The sequence below is a fragment of the Rissa tridactyla genome, chromosome 9 (genome assembly GCF_028500815.1).
Source record: "Rissa tridactyla isolate bRisTri1 chromosome 9, bRisTri1.patW.cur.20221130, whole genome shotgun sequence".
NCBI lineage: Eukaryota > Metazoa > Chordata > Aves > Charadriiformes > Laridae > Rissa > Rissa tridactyla.
The window spans coordinates 14,416,184-14,434,473 of record NC_071474.1 but is presented as its reverse complement, the minus strand read 5'-3'; the positions used below and the strand labels follow the sequence as shown (position 1 = coordinate 14,434,473).

The window sequence follows — 18,290 nt, the reverse complement described above, 5'->3', positions numbered from 1 at the left end:
CTAGTTCTGGAATTCAGCTCCAGTCCTGACTCCAGTCTGGGACTTTCCCTGTGTCTGCTGGTGACGTGATCGTCATCCTGGGAGCTGGATACGGTTTTGTATATATTGTATACTTTTTTCTTTAGTTTTTATTATTCTATTATTATTTACTATTTTCTTATTTATTATTATTTTCATTAAAGTAGTTTAGTTCTTTTTCTAAACTTGTAAATCTCCTTATCTCGTCCTCTCCTCGGGGGGGGGGGGAGGGGGGGGCGGGTGAGGGCCATCTGTTGTTCTGATTGGCCAATCTGGCCAACACCACGACAGTAGCATAGTTGAGTCTATGTTGTTACTCTGAAATAAAATTGTAAAACTGTTTTCTTCTGCAGTATTGAGAAGATGGGATATAGAAGATTGAGAGATGCTGTGGAACTTGTGAATATAGCATATAGTGGAGTATGCTTAAATGGGAGGGATATTGCTCATTTTGCAGTTCAGCCGCATCATCTACTGTCTGATGAAATTCTTTTCAAATTGATGTGTCTAACGATAAAGCTGCTTCCAGATGATGGTGTCTGTATAAGTCATAGAATCATAGAACAATAGAATCATAGAATAGTTTTGGTTAGAAGTGACCTTTAAGGGACATCGAGTTCAACCCCCCTGCAATGAGCAGGGACATCTTCAACTAGATCAGGTTGCTCAGAGCCTCATCAAGCCTGGCCTTGAATGTCTCTAGGGATGGGGCCTCCACCACCTCTCTGGGGAACCTGGGCCAGGGTCTCACAACCCTCGTGGGGGGAAAAAAAAAAAAATGTCCTTTTATCTAATCTAAATCTTCCCTCTCTTAATTTGGACCCATAGCCCAAACCATGACAAAAGCCATTACCCCTTGTCCTATTGCAACAGGCCCTGCTAAAAAGTTTGTCCCCATCTTTCCTGTAGGCCCCCTTTAGATACTGGAAGGCTGCTATAAGGTCTCCCTGGAACCTTCTGCAGGCTGAACAACCCCAGCTCTCTCAGTCTGTCCTCACAGCCAAAGGTGCTCCAGCCCTCTGATCATCTTCATGGCCTCCTCTGGAACTGCTCCAAGAGGTCTGCGTCCTTCCTGTGTTGGGGGCCCCAGAGCTGGACACAGCACTGCAGGTGGTGTCTCCCCAGAGCAGAGGGGCAGAATCCCCTCCCTGGACCTGCTGGCCACGCTGCTGGTGATGCAGCCCAGGATGGGGTTGGTTTTCTGGGCTGTGAGCGCACACTGCAGGTTCATGTCCAGCTTTTTATCCACCAGTTCCCCCAAGTCCTACTTGGCAGGGTGCTCTCAATCCCTTCATCCCCCAGCCTGTATTGACAACAAGGGTTGCCCTGGCCGAGGTGCAGGACCCTGCATTTGGTCTTGTTGAATCTCATGAGGTTCACACGGGCCCACTTCTCAAGCCTGTCCAAGTCCTTCTGGATGGCATCCCATCCCTCCAGCATGTCAACACAGCTTGGTGATAAGTGTGTCCCTTTTTCTTTGGTGGGAAAGGAGACTATTGACCAAGTAATAGTGGTCATCCTACCTGAAAAATAACTGAGCCCTCAGATGAATTTCCACATTAATTAGGAGCTTTACAAAAGGGGCAGAGGTGGGGAGTTAGATTCTGCAAACTAAAATAGCAGACACCAGCACTAACAAGCAAGACTGTTGTTAAATAGTTAATAACAGATGGCTGAACTTCTGATGCAAATGATCAGCCAGAACAAGAGAAGTTCTCTGCATCCTGACCCAGAGACTCCTCACTGTTGCCATGGCAACTAACACTTTTTTTTTCTCTCTCCAGTTTTAGCAAAGTTTATGGAACTGAAGATGACTTGTTGGTTTTATGACTTTAAAATAATTTTTGAAAGGCAAAGCAGACCAGCTGGAGGAGGAGAAAACATAAACAAAGAGAATGTGGATATGAATTCCTAGAGGCCTTGAGTATTTTAGTTCCTATAAGATCTTTCTAAAAGATGTCTGAAGGACTGTATACTTTAAAATGCCTGGCAGTTAATGCATTAGTTTGAATAAGAACATTTATAATCTGAGCAGATCTATCTGAATCCTTTTCCTTTAATTTAGCATGATAATTACCTACTGAATTAGAATAGCATTGCAAGGGAGAAGGGGGTAGGAAGCTCTGTGTGTTCGACCAGGGTATGGTACAGGGAAGCAAGGAAGAACCTGCAGCTCGTGGGGTGTATGTGGCCTTTCATCTGCCTTGCACTTGCAGCAAGGCATTTGTCCTCCTCACTGGGAGTAGCGGAGTATCACTGTAGGATGGTGGAGGTCTATAGCGGGCGCTGAGGGCAGGATGGGACCTTCTCTGTTCCTTTGGTGCAATTGTTAAAGCCTGGAAGAGTATACAGCCCTACTTTCTCCATGTTCTTTTTGCACAGGTGCTTGCCTTCGGCTGCTGCGAGCAGGATGCTAGAAGGACCCTGAGTGCTGTCTTTTTTTTATCTGCTATAGCAAAGTTACTCTACAGTTCCTCTACCTACTATAGTTAAATTCAGAACAGAAGGTTCAATATCTCTTTTTAGGATATAGACTAAACTTCACGGCACTGAAACTACTGTAGGGGAGTGCTTCTGAGGCAGGTTTTGATCTGGTCCCCTGGGAACGCTGTGAACAGGACCTGTGTATGTTACTGAGCACAGGTCACTTCTCATACAGCATAAACAACCTGTTGTAAGTCTGTTTTATCAATGCTGTTAAGAACATGTAGTTTCTTCAGCTCTTGCTGTTTTTGTGAGGTACGTCTCTGCCTGTGGGTCTTACACGACAACAGTGGCTTCTTTACAGAATGAAGTCCTTCATCTAGATGTGTACCAAGCTACTATGTTCTCGAACAATATTTCCAGAGTGTATCATATTGCTGTACTTGATTGTCTAGATGGATCAAGGAATTCTTCAGCCTCCAGGTGTATAACTCGGTCATACCATTAGTTTTAAAGAGAAGGGAAGCAAATTCATGGAGTTCTTACCTGAAGTTAGTTTGTATCACAGGTAACAAAAATAAAGAGCCACATTGAGGTATCGTGTTTGGCTGGGTATTATACAAGCATGGAAGAAAAGGCCATCCTCACCTCAGCCCTCATGCAAGCATCAAACACGAAATCAATGACTTCCAACAGAGGGCTGTAAGAAAACAAAGGGATAATACTGATGAGACAGATAAACTGTGCTCCCAGAGAACAGGCTAACAAGCCTTTATCGAGTAATAGAGGAGCTGGAAAGCCGAGTCATTTTGCATCGAGTGTGTTCTTCCTGGCTATAGGACAACGCAGGGGGGAGGAAGTGCAAGCGATTAAAGTACTCGGAGGCTAATTGGAAGTTTACTGCAATAGTGAGTGGGAGACAATGGGAATGGTGGTAAGCCATGGAAGATCTTGAAAGCTTTAAAAAAATAAAAAGTCATTTGATTGTTATGAAAGATGATGTTTTGAAAGGCAAAAAAGACAACAGGAGAACACGGTTTCCTGTTAGACCCCGACCAGAAGTACCTTCCTCACAAGGCTGGATGCTGGTGAGGCATAATCTTTCCTATGTCTTTTTCATACTTCTTTTCGGTGATGAATTCCGTGAGAAATCCTGCGGGCACCACTGGCACTTCCCCAGGCAGGCAGATAAGGCAGTGCCATCTGCTAGCTGAAGCCCGGGTGGCATTCACGTGGGCTGTGCCCAGAGGTCCCCGCTGGCAGGGCGCGTTTCCAGCTTCATCACAGCTTGGACAGTGACGAATGTAACTCTGAGGAAAATCTTAGGATTTCAGACTGTTTTTCCGAGTCAGGAGTAAAACCAACTCATGCTGAAAGCAATTCTCTAAATGCTCTTTCCTAGAGATCCAACCCAGCAGTAAGGGTGTAGTGAACCCAATTTGCACGTTTTTTCTGAGGATAAAGAGGGCAGGTTGCTTGTTGTCTGGATTCCCATGCCAGATTCTGGTCCTTTCAAGATCAGCCACTAATTCAGATGGTAAGAATAAAATGTTCTGTGCTAAAAATCTCTCAGATATGTTTTTTATTAGTTCTTGAAGATAAGTGATTGCAAAAGCCAGCTGTTTACAGTAACAGCCAATGTAGTCATATGTAAACTTAAAATCTTTTTGATTATACTCTTCTACACTTACTTCTTTGTTATCTCTTAAAAAAAAAAGATCCCCTTCCCTCAACAAAATTATGTGGTGTTGTCACTTGATAGTAGTGGAATTTGTTTTCTTTATTGATTTCTAACAGAAAATCTGTGTATAATCTTTTTGGTAACTGAAGGGGTTGACAAAACAAGTAGATCTGTCAGGCACTCGGATTCTGTAATGTTTGTGGGGCTTTTCTTTTTTGTGTCTGATGCTCAACTTAAGCATTCATAATAATTTATTAAATCTATTAAGCCTGAAAAGCGGGTGAATCCTTAGTGTTGCCTGAACTATGCTAGTAGCTGATGCGTAGCAGATAGTGACTTTTTGGCATTTTTGAGCTGAAGGCAGCTTGGAGGAATTTTCCCTAAAAGAAAGTAATTTTGACATCTTCTGATTTAAGTTTCATTGAATATTTACTTTGGACATTAATACCTTTTCTGCTGGTCACAAATTCAACTTTTTTTTTCTTCCCTGCTGTGTACTTTTGATAAAACATTTATTTGCAAGTTATCAAGGAGGAACTAAAGTTGGGTTTTATTTATTTATCTGTCTTTGCTTATGTCAGTTGTTTTTGCACAGAATAGAAAAGAGGCTGTGGAGAACCTTGGATGAAAACTGTTGTTCTTCGTATGCTGCTTGTGTACGCTATTTTTAGTGTAGTGTTTTGCTTTGCCTAATAATTTATTGCTACGTCTCTTGACTGACAGGTCACCTGATTTTAGGGCACGCAAACATAGAGATTGGATCCTTTACTCCTCTATAAACTGCTAGTTTATCTTGAGGAGCAGGATGCTGCTGCTGCTGGTGAGATTGGGTTGGAAGTGGTCACGGAGGGGTGAGCCCTGTCCCTTCGGTTCTCTGGAAAGTATGTTCTAAGAATACGCAGTACAGGGTGTTACAAAACACACGTGCAACCAATAAAGTGGGAGCGGAGGCCAGGGATGGTGGGTGACTTGAGGTCAGCGCCGTGCAGGGAGACTTTTGCCTGCTGGCCCTCACCGTGCCTGTCTTCGCTCCGTGCCAGCAATGGCGCAGTCATCCATGAACTCACTTTTTCCCTGGAGAAGGGAGAATTGTTTTGAACAGATACGTTATGAATACACCACTATTATTCCTGCTCTAGTGGTGTTAATTTTGGCACCTCGGACGAGTGTCTTGCATCTAGGATTGTCATAAACTTGTTTTGTTCCACGAGGTGCCCTGTAGCTGCATGTTCCCGGTAGACTTCAAAGCTGCAATGCAAACCTGGCAGGATGGCTGAATGAAGGGCAGAGGGAAAGCAGGCACTTAAATTTTGTAAGCAAGCAAGGATGTTATTTGAAATTTCAGTGTTCAAGTGGGCCTGGTTTTTAAAAAGGTACTTTCCAAGATGCATGTTTGTGTAGAGGGAAAACCTAACAAGGTCTGAATGCTCCAGAGCTTCATTAGGCTGATTGGTTTTTTAAAATCTTAAGGTAAATCTGTAACAAGATAAATGTCACCCAGCTAGATCCTGGCCATTCCTCAAATTGTGTGAAAACAAAGAGGAACAAAACCTGTATTGATCAAGCTGTTCAGTACTTGCACAGATGAAATAGGTTTAGGCAGTAAAATGACTATTCTGATGGTTTGGATTGACCTAAAAGTTCATTACTGCCCAGGCAGTTGTAGATTTTTAATTCCTGGCCCGTGAGGTCTTTTCAGCCTTGTGGAAAACTGCGCAGACTGTCGTCTCGCTAGAATTTAAAAATAAAGCAAATTAACTTTCACCTATCTGGATCTCAGGTTAACTGAAATGGGGATATCAGCTGACTTGGGTAACAGTGCTGGCATTCTCAGGGCTTTCTTTTCATTCATAACATTGTAGTTTTTCTAGGTTCATCTAAGACAACAGAATATTTGAAGTCGAGTGTTGTGTGCCCTTGAGGGAGAGGGGTTGATTTTTTGGGTGGGTGCAGGACTTACCGCTGCGTGGGTGAGTTGCTGATAGCACCTCTTCTGCGCTCTTACCATATTTGTAATGCGAGTAACGAAACCAAAACTTTGCAAATACGTTGACACATCTAGATGATGACCAAAATTCTTGTCCCTGAAGAAATGACATACTAATCGTGCGCTTGGGAGGCCCCAGTAAGATATTATTTTTTTTTTAATAGTCTTTTAATAGAATAGACTACTTTCACCAGAAAGTGGACTAGGTCATAGACGTTTTTTTTTTTTCCCCAGGCCATCGAGACTTCTGCCCAGCCCCCTCTCACAGCCTTCTCTGGCTTACTGTTGGTTTAGGGTTTTTTTTTGTTACCACAGTAAAACTGAGAAATTGCAATATCTGTTAAAAATATATACTGATAGGTAGCTTTCAGGAGATTTCAACATCTGAGAGGTTCCTCAGTAGTCTTTAGAGTGATCTCGTATCTTTCTGTACATTGAAAAAAGATATGTTTCAAGAGATTAAAAGCATGGTGGAATTACCAGGGATGTCCGATTTATGCAAGCTTAAATTAGTTTATTAAAGTCAGTAGTTCCTGACTTCAGAGTCTGATGATTGCAGCTATCAAAAACCATCGGTTGGGCTTGTTGGCACCTGACGGTGACATGAAGATGAGAGCGTTTGGCTGCTGGTTGTTGAACATTTTCAGACTGTGTGGAAGGCTGAGTGGTTTAGTACTTAGAAAACTTCACTTGCTTTGACAGTGGTCGTGTGTTGAAGGTTGAGTGCTCAGTGAAGGGTTTCCATAATGTTGCGATCCCATAAGTCAACATGAAACATTTCTCACGGGGTTTCCCTGACACCAGCGGCTGTGGCATCCCTGCTGATTCCACCCAAAAATGAGTCAGTGCTTTCACATTGCACTTTCCAAATTCACTTTGGTTTATTTTCAAGAGATCTGACTATGGTCTGAAGCAAATGTCACGTGATGTAACCGTTCTTTTTCTTGCAATAATCTTAGGGAAGAAGAATATCAGTTTGTGCCTGGTGATTATAAACCGAGGTGGAACCTGTGCTCACACAGAGCGTAGCCGGCCTTCCCCAGCAGGAGTTTTCTGTGCTCCCGTTACAGTTTTGTTCAGGCCCTTAATAACTCTTCCAAATCATTCACTCAAAATCTGTTTAAGAGCTGAAGACTACTTTACATTCATCCTCAGAAAAGAAATGTTATTTTTATCAGTATTAACAGGAAAATAAGCACAAGAACACTTGAAAGTATATTATCAGATATTCTCAGCACAATAAATATTTAAGGTGATGAGATAAAGCGTGAAATACATGAGATTAATTTTTAGCGTCAGTGGGAAACTTTAAAAACCAGTGTTTTTTAGCAAGTGTAACCCCTACATCACTATGAAAGCTGTTCCCAAAGATACTTGCCTATGTTGTGAAGATGATAAGCTACAGAGGAATAAACTGAGTAATACTTTAGCAAAAATCCAGTCAGCACAAGATGCAAATGTATCGTGTTTTAAGTAGAGGGCTGCTCTCTCTGGCAGCTCTCATAAGCATTGAAATACCTACTGGAGGATTTTTAAACAGTCCCGTGTTGTTTTCCAGTAACATCTGAGAGTGATTTATTATCACAAATTACTGCTTTCCATCTTTAAACCAATCTCTGTATAAAATATTGCAGAAGTCTGCAAATAGTTGAATCTTTGTCAAGCTGTATTGTTAAACAAATTGAAGAGGAAACATGTCTGTTGTCCTGAATTGTATTGTGTTTAAGGCCTCAAATAAAATTTCTGGCATGTATTTTTATTTATGTATTATAAAAATGCTATCACAGCTGGAATTTAATGCAAAGCTGCTGTCAACCTGTTTAATGGGAGAGATGTCTTGGCTTCCAAACGGAGTTAGGCTTCCCAGTACTCAGTTGCTGCAACTGTTGTATGGATGATATGCCTTCAGAAAGAGATGACGCTTAGCCAAATACATGTGCTTTTTCATCGTTAATTCATGTTGGGCTTCTTTTGAAAAGAAAGCAACAGTTATGAAGCCGCTGCAGTACGATATTTACAGCTAACATAAAGTTGAGTAAGTCGATGAAAGCCCTCAGTCTGTGTGGCTTCAGCCATGTAGTTGCTGCTAAGCTGGTTCTTGAATTAGTGAGTAATAGTAGTCAAGATGGTCATCGGGCGCCATCATTCTCATCTCCAGAGTTCCCTTGGCTGGGGGAGCCTTGATGAAAGATGAAATAGTCATCATCATCAACATCAGCGAAGGAAGCATGGAAAAAAAAAGAGGATATATTTTAAAAATGAATATATTATATATCTAGAAATCTCATATTGGAAACATCTGTATTTTAATATAAAAGCGCTTAATTGTTTTTCCAGAAAACACCTTAGGAAGAAATTTTCACATATTCTGTAAGCTTAAGTGCGCACTGTTTTCTGTTCTAGGGTGACACACGGTTCCTTCAGCTCCCTAAAGCAAGCATGTTGGATGCGGTTTCACATTGTGGTGGCGGTGACTGTGAAGCTAGCCTAGGTCTGATCTCCACGTTGCCCTTGCTTCCGCCTGTGAACTAGAGTGGGATTTAAAACAGGAGCATTTCAGTAATTTGTTTTCAGTGTAATTCTGCAAATTTTGTATGGGCGTATTCATGAGGTTGGTAAATCACAGTACTGATAGTGAGAGTGAAGGCTAGATATAAGCCCTTTATTCCCTTCCAGTTACAGCTGAGTGTCTATTCTATGCTTAGCGCCACATACTAATTCTAAAAGAGACGTTTTCTCCTAATTGTTTTCTTTCATGAACTAACAGAAATACCTGAAAAATAGTTTTGAGTTACTGAATTAGAAATTCTATTGCTTTATCATTTTTTTAAGGTGTTTTTTCAGGTGGCTTCATCGAGTCATGCAGTTTGTTCTAACGTAATCTAATTTAGGCACAGCACCAGCTAATCAAAGGAGAAATGTAAAGAGCTAGTGAAGAATGAATGGAAAACTCAGAAATTACTTGATCTGCTCTCGACTGTGCGTGTTTCATTATAATATAACTTCAGAGTTTTTTGTGTAGTCACATTTAACAAAATCACAATCTAGGAAACTGTAATATAAAGGAAAACACAAACTGATGTGTGCTTAAGCAGGGGCATTAGCTGAGACAAGTCCTCTTTGCTTTCAGTACCTGTCCAGTTACAGCATGTTGGTACAAGTACCACCTTTTGTAACACATTCTGTAGACCAGTAAGTTTAGGGATCAGCAAAAAGGTAATGTTCTGTGCCTTCAACTGACTTATATTTGAAATGCTGAACATTGCAGCACTGAAAATCTTACAGCTTTACACTGACATTTCAGCACTTGTTTGCCCATGTCACGATACAGTGGAACAACTGTATTTTAGAACATGGAAGTTCTCTTGCAACTTTTGGTGAATTGAGGTTTGAAACGAGCCTCAAACTTCACATTTTCAGGTATCGTTTTCCTTCTACTAAATACAGACAATGAAATCATAACAATTGACCTACTTCACAATTTGTGATTTCCTTGCGGAGCAGCAAACAGTTCAGCTTACATCATTTGTTCTTAAGTAGTCCTTTTCTTTGTCCGGTTTAGAGAAAGTAAAACCAGTTTCCCTGATCAAAATGCAAATATTGGATCTGGATTTTGGTTTAATGCCAAAAAATCAAAAGAAGCAGGTTAAACTGTTGTTGCTTAAGTAAAAATAGAAAGCTACAGTTGGAAGAAGAGAAGTGACTCAGTAAGCAGTATGGTGATGGCAAAATAGGATGTCAGCCAAAACGCAGGAAGCAAGATGGGAACACCCAGATCAGTTTAACAGTCTGCATTTTACGCTCTCAAAGAGCGGTAGTTTCTGAGATTACTGCAGGAAGTTTAAATGGATTTAACTAGATTTTATTTCTGTACTCACTAAGCTGTTTGAAACTAAGTAAGTTTTAGCAAAATGCGAACTGCACGTTGTTTGGGGTTTTTTCCCAGTCTGGTTTTACGACCAGTCTCTTTTTGGTAACTTTATTTAGGGTAAAACTGCCTCAAGATTAGCTCTGGATGCCGTGCGAGGCATCCAGCAGAAGCGTGCGGTGGATGGGCAGTGATAGGCACAGAGCAGGGGAGTTCTGCAGTGCTGCAGTCTGGAGCGGAGCTGGCGGCACTGGTTGGTACTGATTGATTTTTATTGCTCGGAAGCTCCGGAGTAACTTCATCAGCTGCCATATAGCTGTGTCTTGATTTTTAAAAATATCCGCTCACTTGTAAGATGGTGTGCTTTGTTTTGTTTTTCTAATTATAAACTGGCCTAACAACACAAAAGCAGGCGAATATCTTCCTATTCTCCTACCCAAAACAAAGTAGATCCTGCAGTTTTTTATAGCTTATACTCTATTTACTTTGAATAGCTGATATGAATCAATTCTAATATAAAGTTCCTATGCTGCTGTTTCCCACCTGATTTTTGATAATCAGATAGTGGTTCAGTTTGGTACCCTGGAAAAAATAAGGAGACAGCAAGAGTAAGATGAGGTGCTGTGCTGCTCTCCTCATGTTTTCATAATGGCTGTCTTCGAGCTCAAAAATCTTGAGCCCTAAGAATCTAAGACAGGAGTCAATGTGAGGGGTAAAAATACCCGTATAGGAATATTCCTAAGATAAGGTGACTATCATAGTTCATTACATTTGCTTGAATTTAAGTAAACTTAACTAGTAGCTTGCTTCTTGATGCAAGTAGGCTATCTCATGACTTTAGCTCTTGATAGGTTAAATTATACTCAAACTCTTAATATTGCAAGGCTTTGGAAGCTTGTGACTTCAGATATAATTACGGGTTTGTAATACGCAGACGCAACATGACTGCTTGTTCAGAGAGAATCATGAATTTGAGGGGTTCAAGGGCAACTTTCTTTTGAAGTGAAGCACAACGTGGCATTAGTTAACCAAAGCATCCGTAGGTGTTTCTAATTCCAGAAGAGAAGCTGTTACTCAAATGTTTACATTGTGTTTCATTTCCTTTACAGTAGTCTCTTGAATCCCTGCCTTACTCTTAAAATATGGAACTACCTTTAACCTACTTCTCGAAATAGCAAGATAATAAAACTTATTCAGAGTTGACTGTTTTGGGGGAAGGGCCAGTGAGCTTTTGCTGGTGTTTTTTACATGCAGAGGGGTGCCTTTGCTGGGAGGTGATGGGTTCTGAACGCTGACAGCTGCGTTTTCTCCAGCATACCTGACTTTCCTGCCACGGGACTCTCAGACTGAAGTGTCTCCTTTCAGACTGCCTGTACTAAAAGTACAAAAAATAAGATCCAAGTACTTCAGCAATATTTTTAGTCTTTCAGAAAAATTGTAGCACATGAAAGAAGGAGAGAGCAGAGGTGGGCAACCATGCCACGGTGCCCGCTGGACAGCTGGGGTAGGGCAGGAGCAGGGCTTGCGTCAGCTGGGAATCCGAACAGCACACACCGCGCACTCCAAATTTTGTTTAGTGATTTGCTTACTGGGTATCACCTTTCTAAGAAGTGAAATAGAAATCTGATTGCTTTAAATTGGTGGCCTTCAAAATCCATTATGGATGCCTGAAGATTTTTCAGGGAAGGTCTGGACTGTTACAGAGCATATTTGAAGGCAATTATTAGTTGTTCCATGGACTCTCCAAGAAACTAGTAGTGGAGGTCAGGACTAATGGATGCTTCAAGTTGAACAAATTTGTCTTTCTTTGAAGAAAGGCCCCTTACCAAAAGGAGCTCTCTCCTGAAAAGAGAAGGACAAGCTTGGCAGATATTCCTGGTGTCCAGTGCAGTATGAAAGGTGCTAGGGCAATAAAAAAAAAAAGTGGACTAAGAGAGATCACAGCTGTAGCAATGCCTGGTGGTGACAGGAGGGCAGAGGGCAGGAGGAGCTCTGCTGGAGCCATTCACTGCCTCGCTGTCCCCGGGCAGGACAGGGCAGCAGCTTGCAGAAGTATCTTTTGGTAGCCCCTGGCGCACAATGGGTTACGTGATACTGAATGTCTTTGTTTTCTGTCCAAGCCTAGAAAATAGATTAAATGCTCTTCTAATACACACATTTCAGGAAAACATTTTCTGTAATAACTACAGAAAATGCTGCGATAGGAAAGGGAAGGGAGTTGGTCCACACAAGCATGACCTAGTTGGGAAAGGAGTCAGCTGGGCACCATGAGATTAACTGAAGTTTTGGTAGAGTCCTTGCGCGACAGTTAATTGGATTTGGGACTCGTTAGTACCACATGCCTAACTTCCATAGATGTTTTAGGATGTGAGCCAATTTAACTTTTAGGGGGAGACTTGAATTCTTACTCCTTATTCAAATGCTCCAGTGATTGTGCACATGTGTGTAATGGACAGGAGAGGGCAAGGATTTGAAGACTCTCTTCGTGACATCCCTGGTTAAATGGGCTTTCTGTTTGTCTAGAAGATGTAGAAAATCAGTCTTTGTTGAGGTTGGTATGTGCAAGAGACAAAGAAAGACAAAATGCTGCGCCTCCAGGTTTCAGTTCTCCAGTATTGTGTGTTTTGGTTTATGTGTAGTAACTTCAGCCTAAATTTGTATTTTTCTCTTTTTCCCTCCTAGAGTAGTCTGACATTTGCTGCTATCTCTTGTGACCACCTGGTCAATAAACTTTAGTTTCAATGTATTGATTAAAGGGCTGTAGTGCCTTGTTACTTTAATTCCTATGTACTTGTGTCAACTAACTGGACTTTTTGCTATTTTAAGGGGAATAAAACCCAGACACTGCTGGGATGTATATTTATGCTATATACCAGCGTGTTGCATTGCTAGAGATGAAGCAGAATAATAATCATATTTGTACAGTCAGATTATAGGATTGAGGTTATTCTATGCACAATATATGATGTGTGTCTTAAACAGGGCTGATTCTTAAACAAAAGCAAACAGTTACAGCACACACACAGTAAGACTTTTTTTAACTAAACACTGAGTTTGCTGTTTCTATAAATGTCTTTCTACCCTTGTCCTCGATTACATCAACTTGCATCATCTGTGTCTGTTGTATAGGAACAATTACCAGCCTTCTCAATATTTATAGGGGTTTTTTCTTTTATGAGAACTCTTAGAAGTTGCTAAATGATATAGAAATCTAGTGGAGCTAAAAGAAGTCAATATGCCACATGAACTTTGTAGGAAAATGTATTTCTCAATATCTGCTGCTACTCGTGCTTTAAGTTTTTATTTTCTTTTTTTTTTAAAGTCCAAATACCTGGTTTGTTACATTGCTCACAGAATTTTAAAGTGTTTGCCCTGTCTTTATAATGCTGTTACGGAAAGAGTACCATTTCCTAGTTCAATACTGGCTGTTTATCATCCTTTAACAAGATGCAGTTTTTATTTTGAAACATCATCGTGTTTTTGTAACTGCAGCCAATACAAATGGTCTCTCTAGCTAGTTGGGTCTCCTCTTCCATCCTTAAGGCAAGAAACTGGCTGCTTCTGAAATAATAGGCCTGATGTTTGCAAATTGAACTTAAAAGTAAGTTTTATCTGTTTATGTAAAGTAATATTGTATATGTATTCTGAATCTTGAGTAATGATTATTTCAGATTTGTTTACCTTGCTTTATTCACTAGATCTTGCTTGTTTACTAGACTCACTGAATCTTGCATTTGGACATGCTTAATCTGTCTGAGGCTCGTTACGTCAATTTATGATACCTATCTGTGAAGACACTGAGCATTTTAAGTATACAATATAAGCTTTGGTATCAAAATTTTTTAAAGCAAAAAAGGTTTTTTAACTGAATCTAAACAGCTCAACAGAAGCATTCAGGCCATAGGATTTATCTGTTAATTTGTGTCAAGTCCAGACACTTTTGATCAAATATGGATTCTTTCTAAAAAAGAGAGACAAATAATAGAAGGTCTACTGCTTCACATGGTATGCTGCTAATGTTAATTAAAGGGCATGTCTATTTTACTTGCCATTTAAAATTCTCTAGTGTAAATTTTCAGGTATCGAATCTTACTGTGGATGTTTCTGTTACAGTAAGAAGGTGTTTGAGAGAGGATCTGTCTGCATAGGCGCATGCAGATCTTGATCAAGCTCTTTAATTTTTTTCTTTAAAACTATAAATGTTTTTACATATCGTAACTAAAGAGAATTTCTCTTACACATTTTCTTAAGGATGAATTCCCCTTCTGTTTAGTCTGCTAAGTAGACTACTCTTGTCTGTTCTTGAGGCAATTCTTGTTTAAATTAATATCGCTCCTGCTGAATACTTTCTAGATTTTTGTAACTTCTATGTCAGAGTAGCAAAAATACTCCAGTAGTGATCCTTCCCGCTGTGGCTTTCTTAACATTACCATGGCCTTTGGACATACAAAGATGAGCATGATGCTTGTGTTAGCAGCAAGATAATGCTGCAATTATTATTTTTTTTTTCATCAGCTGTAATACCCAAATCCTTTTCAGAGTCTTTCCAAATCTCATTTTCCTATCCGTAAGTATGCCTTGCCTATTGTTCACCGGACTTTCAGCTGAAAAAAAAAAAAATAAATAAATTGCAGGTGCCTAATTTTGTAGGTGACTCATATCACTACCTAAGTGTCTTGTCCTCTCTGTTATTTACCACTCCTTTAATCTTTCATGCACCCATTATTAGTCATTTTCTGCCATCCGTCAGATGAATGACCGTTTTAACTCATGCCAGATGATGTAATGTATCGTTCACGTGCCGTTTGGGGTCCTCCCGGGTAATTCATCTATCCTCTGCCTTTTCTTCTGCCTGAGGGCAGGCAGTGCCCAGATGAATTGTCCTGGCAGCACCCTGTTCTTCTGGGGCCGAAGTCCCTTCCCAGTGGGGGGGTGCTCCACAGGGCGGGGGGCACCAGCAGCTGTTTGGGAAGAGCCCCTTCCCCGCTTCCCACCCCGGAGGATGGAGCCACAGGACTCCAGCGCCTGGCGCCTTTTCCCAGCAGATGTGGTGTGCACGGCGCGGGTCAGGAGTGCCATGCCACTGGCCGTGTGTGCCATGGACAGATGGGGCTGCACACTGGGAAGAGGGTCCCGGTTATAGCCCATCCCTGCCACCCAAAGCAGCTGTGTAAGCGCATTGCCTTAAAAAGAGGGAGAAAAATGAGTCCATAAAGATGAGGCCTCCTGTGCAGCGAACTGAGTTGTCCTGGCAGTGGGCTGACTTCTCTTATTTACCTTATGTAGATCCCTCAAAATGGGCTGTAAGCCCTGGGGTCCATGCGGTACAAGCCTGGGCTAGGCAAATACGTACATGCAAAAGCTAGTTTTACACATTTTACAATTTGCATATGCAGGTAATTGCATGTTTAATTGGAGCTTTTGTTTCATGCATCCCTTCTTGTATGGATCTCTCAAGTCTGTCTTGCAGTGTTTGCCAAATGCTCTGCTATTAGGGAATGAAGACAAAAAAGACTTCTGAATTCTTTTTTTTTTTTTTAACAAGTGGAAAGGTATTTTATGCATGGTAATCAAAACATGAACAGAAATTAACTCTGTCCCTGTGGCAGTTTTGTTTTGGTGGATGACACTGGACATTTAAGCTAAAATTGTGAAGGTGTCATGTGGTTTTGTTCCCCTAAAGCATAAAAATAAAGAACCGCTGGCAGCCTTGCCTCCACCTGCTTTTTTTTGCTGCTCTTAAAATAAACTTTGAAGTGAATGTATTTTAGCTTTCTTGGGAAAGAGATTTTTCTGTAACCTCTCCAGTAACTAAATCATTTTGAAACTTAAGTGTTTCCAAGCAGAGAGGGGAATGACACAATCTGGTTGTACTTGAAACTGTTTGAATGATGTGTGACATCCTCGTGATGAGGGAGGAGGAGGAGGAGGAGAAGGGTGTTCTACAAAGCACCATAAACTCTAGGGACTGGTGCATCCTACCTCTGTGGGAATCAAGTGTGCCAGGGTAATTCATGAAGAGCGATGCCAGCTGCTTTTTTCTCTGCGGAGACTTGTTGAGTTTTAATTCTTTGCACAAGTTTAGACTGACCATGGTATAAAACAATGAATACTCCATATGTTCCTTGGGAATCTTTCCTATGTGTTAATGGTAACTAAAAATGGACCTCTCAAGTAAGCCTTGCTCTCAGCAGGAGGGACTCGCAATAAAAATCTTCAAGAACATTGTGTCCCACTTTTTCTAATAGAAGTAAATCTTTCTATTTTTTTCTTATTCAATTTTTAATGTATTTTATGACGTATTGTGGCTTCTCTTTCTGTCTGTCACATGATACTAACGATGCCAACTCATACTGCCATCAGACTTCTCCCACTAGAGCCCAGGAAACCTTTTTTCTTTTATAAAAGCTGTGATCCAGCTGTGGTTCACCACACAAACAGTTGTTTCTCAGCACCGCTGAAATCTGGTGCAGTGACCAGTTACTACACGAAGCTTTCTTTAGAGTATTTCTGATTTTGTCTGCTTGGCAATATTGTCAGATGAAGAAATGTTTTGTGGTGATACAGTGACTTGAGCCTTATGGGGAGTGCAGCCAGCCTGATACAAAGATCCACCTCCCATAGCTCTTGTTTTGAGCGTAAATTGAAACAAACTGCTGGGTCAGCAAACAGTTAAAAGCTTGTTATACAGCTGATGTCATTATTTTTTGTCTTTTTGAAATGACAGATACTTTGGATGAATACTTTGAGTATGAAGCTGAGGAGTTCCTGGTCTCCTTGGCCTTGTTGATCACCGAAGGTCGAACGCCCGAGTATTCGATCAAGGGCAGAACAGAGGGCTTTCATTGCCCACCGGCACAATCAAGTCAGCCGCCAACAACTAAGCATGAATGCAGCGACAAACTGGCTCAGGTATGGTGGTACCTGTTTCATTTTAAGTGTCGTGGCATGCATCCTTGCTGCCGTGATTAAAGTCAGCTGAGAATCCCGTGGTGGATTCACAGTTAAGCATGAATAACAATTGCTTTCTGTCAGTCCCACATTTAAACAAGTGTGTAATTCAGTATTGTACTAATAATAGATCTGTCCTTAAAATGAGAGATCATTAAGCCTTTTATCCTTGAACATGAAATGCTGCACGACTACGTGAATGCAGTACCTATTTGAGTCTTTATTATGCAAATGGAGAGCGCTATACTTGGCATTGTTGGTCTCGGGTTTTGGGGTTTTTTGGTTTTGTTTTTTTTTTTTTTTTTTTTTTTTGAGAAAATGTAGGCTGACTTGGCTAACTTTTTGCTTTTCCAGGTATTGTTGAAAAGTTAGTGATCCAAAAATCGCGAGTGCATAAAATCTAGTTAGTCTATTTGGGAGTGAGGTTGGAGCATCCCATCTCTCAATTAAAAGTTCCTAAGGACTGTGTCAATTTAAGTTGTTATTCATGCGGAAGTTAGCCTGCTCCAAGACACAGAATTTATAAAGATACCGCTTGAGTATGTCCATCCAAGAGGATGATTTGTGGAGAGAGAAGTACAAAGTAGCAAAGTGAGTGGTTGGAGAAATGTATGTTTATGAGCTCTTGTAATTTTCTACGGAAGTTGTTCAAATGGCAACTGTAAAGGATTTGTTAATTATTTTTCATTTAATAGCTCCAGAATCTTATCTCTGAGTTGGTGAAACCTAGTTTACAGGATTTGACCCTTACCCTTTTCTAGTACTTTGGAACATGTTTTTAAAGCAGATTTAAATCTGGCTAGTAATTTTATGACTTGCATATGTTGACATTTTTTCTTTCCCTCAGTGTCGTCAAGCCAGGCGAACCAGATCTGAGGTTATGCTACTGTGGAAGAACAATATTCCAATCATGGTAGAAGTGATGCTACTTCCAGACTGTTGCTATAGTGATGAAGGGCCCACCACCGAGGGGAATGATTTAAATGATCCTGCAATCAAACAAGATGCATTGCTATTAGAAAGGTGGATTTTGGAGCCAGTTCCTCGACAGTAAGTTGTATATTAGGATTAGATGATAGTTGCGAGAACCTTGTCATATTTAAGTCCTTAAAGTAATCGGTTAGTGGTTTTGAACCGGCCCTTTGCCATGAGGACTGATCTAAGAAAACCACTATTTACCAGTGAAATCTAAGTATCTTTTAATCTTAGTCTTCCTGTACTCATACTTTCTGCAGTGTACCTTGTGCAATGCAGAGTATGAAAAGTTCCTAGCTGAAAATGGTCATTTTTATACATTATTTATTATGTTAAATTGTTATAAAGTATCGTGGATAAAACCAAATCAGACTCTGTAATCTTCA

At 40.7% G+C, this 18,290-nt stretch overlaps 1 protein-coding gene across 5 annotated transcripts in view; it reads left to right on the top strand.

Annotated features, from left to right (window-relative positions):
* ATOSA (atos homolog A) overlaps positions 1 to 18,290 on the top strand; it is a 51,061-nt gene that overhangs the window by 16,792 nt on the left and 15,979 nt on the right. For 3 of the 5 annotated variants that reach the window (XM_054215359.1, XM_054215358.1, XM_054215362.1), the window contains 3 exons: positions 8,514 to 8,601; positions 16,706 to 16,890; positions 17,777 to 17,979. In XM_054215359.1, the coding sequence (XP_054071334.1) occupies positions 8,550 to 8,601; positions 16,706 to 16,890; positions 17,777 to 17,979 (440 nt within the window). In that variant the 5' untranslated portion in view covers positions 8,514 to 8,549. Of the gene's footprint in view, positions 1 to 8,513; positions 8,602 to 16,705; positions 16,891 to 17,776; positions 17,980 to 18,290 lie in introns of those variants that run through there. The other 2 variants (XM_054215360.1, XM_054215361.1) reach the window with 1 other exon arrangement.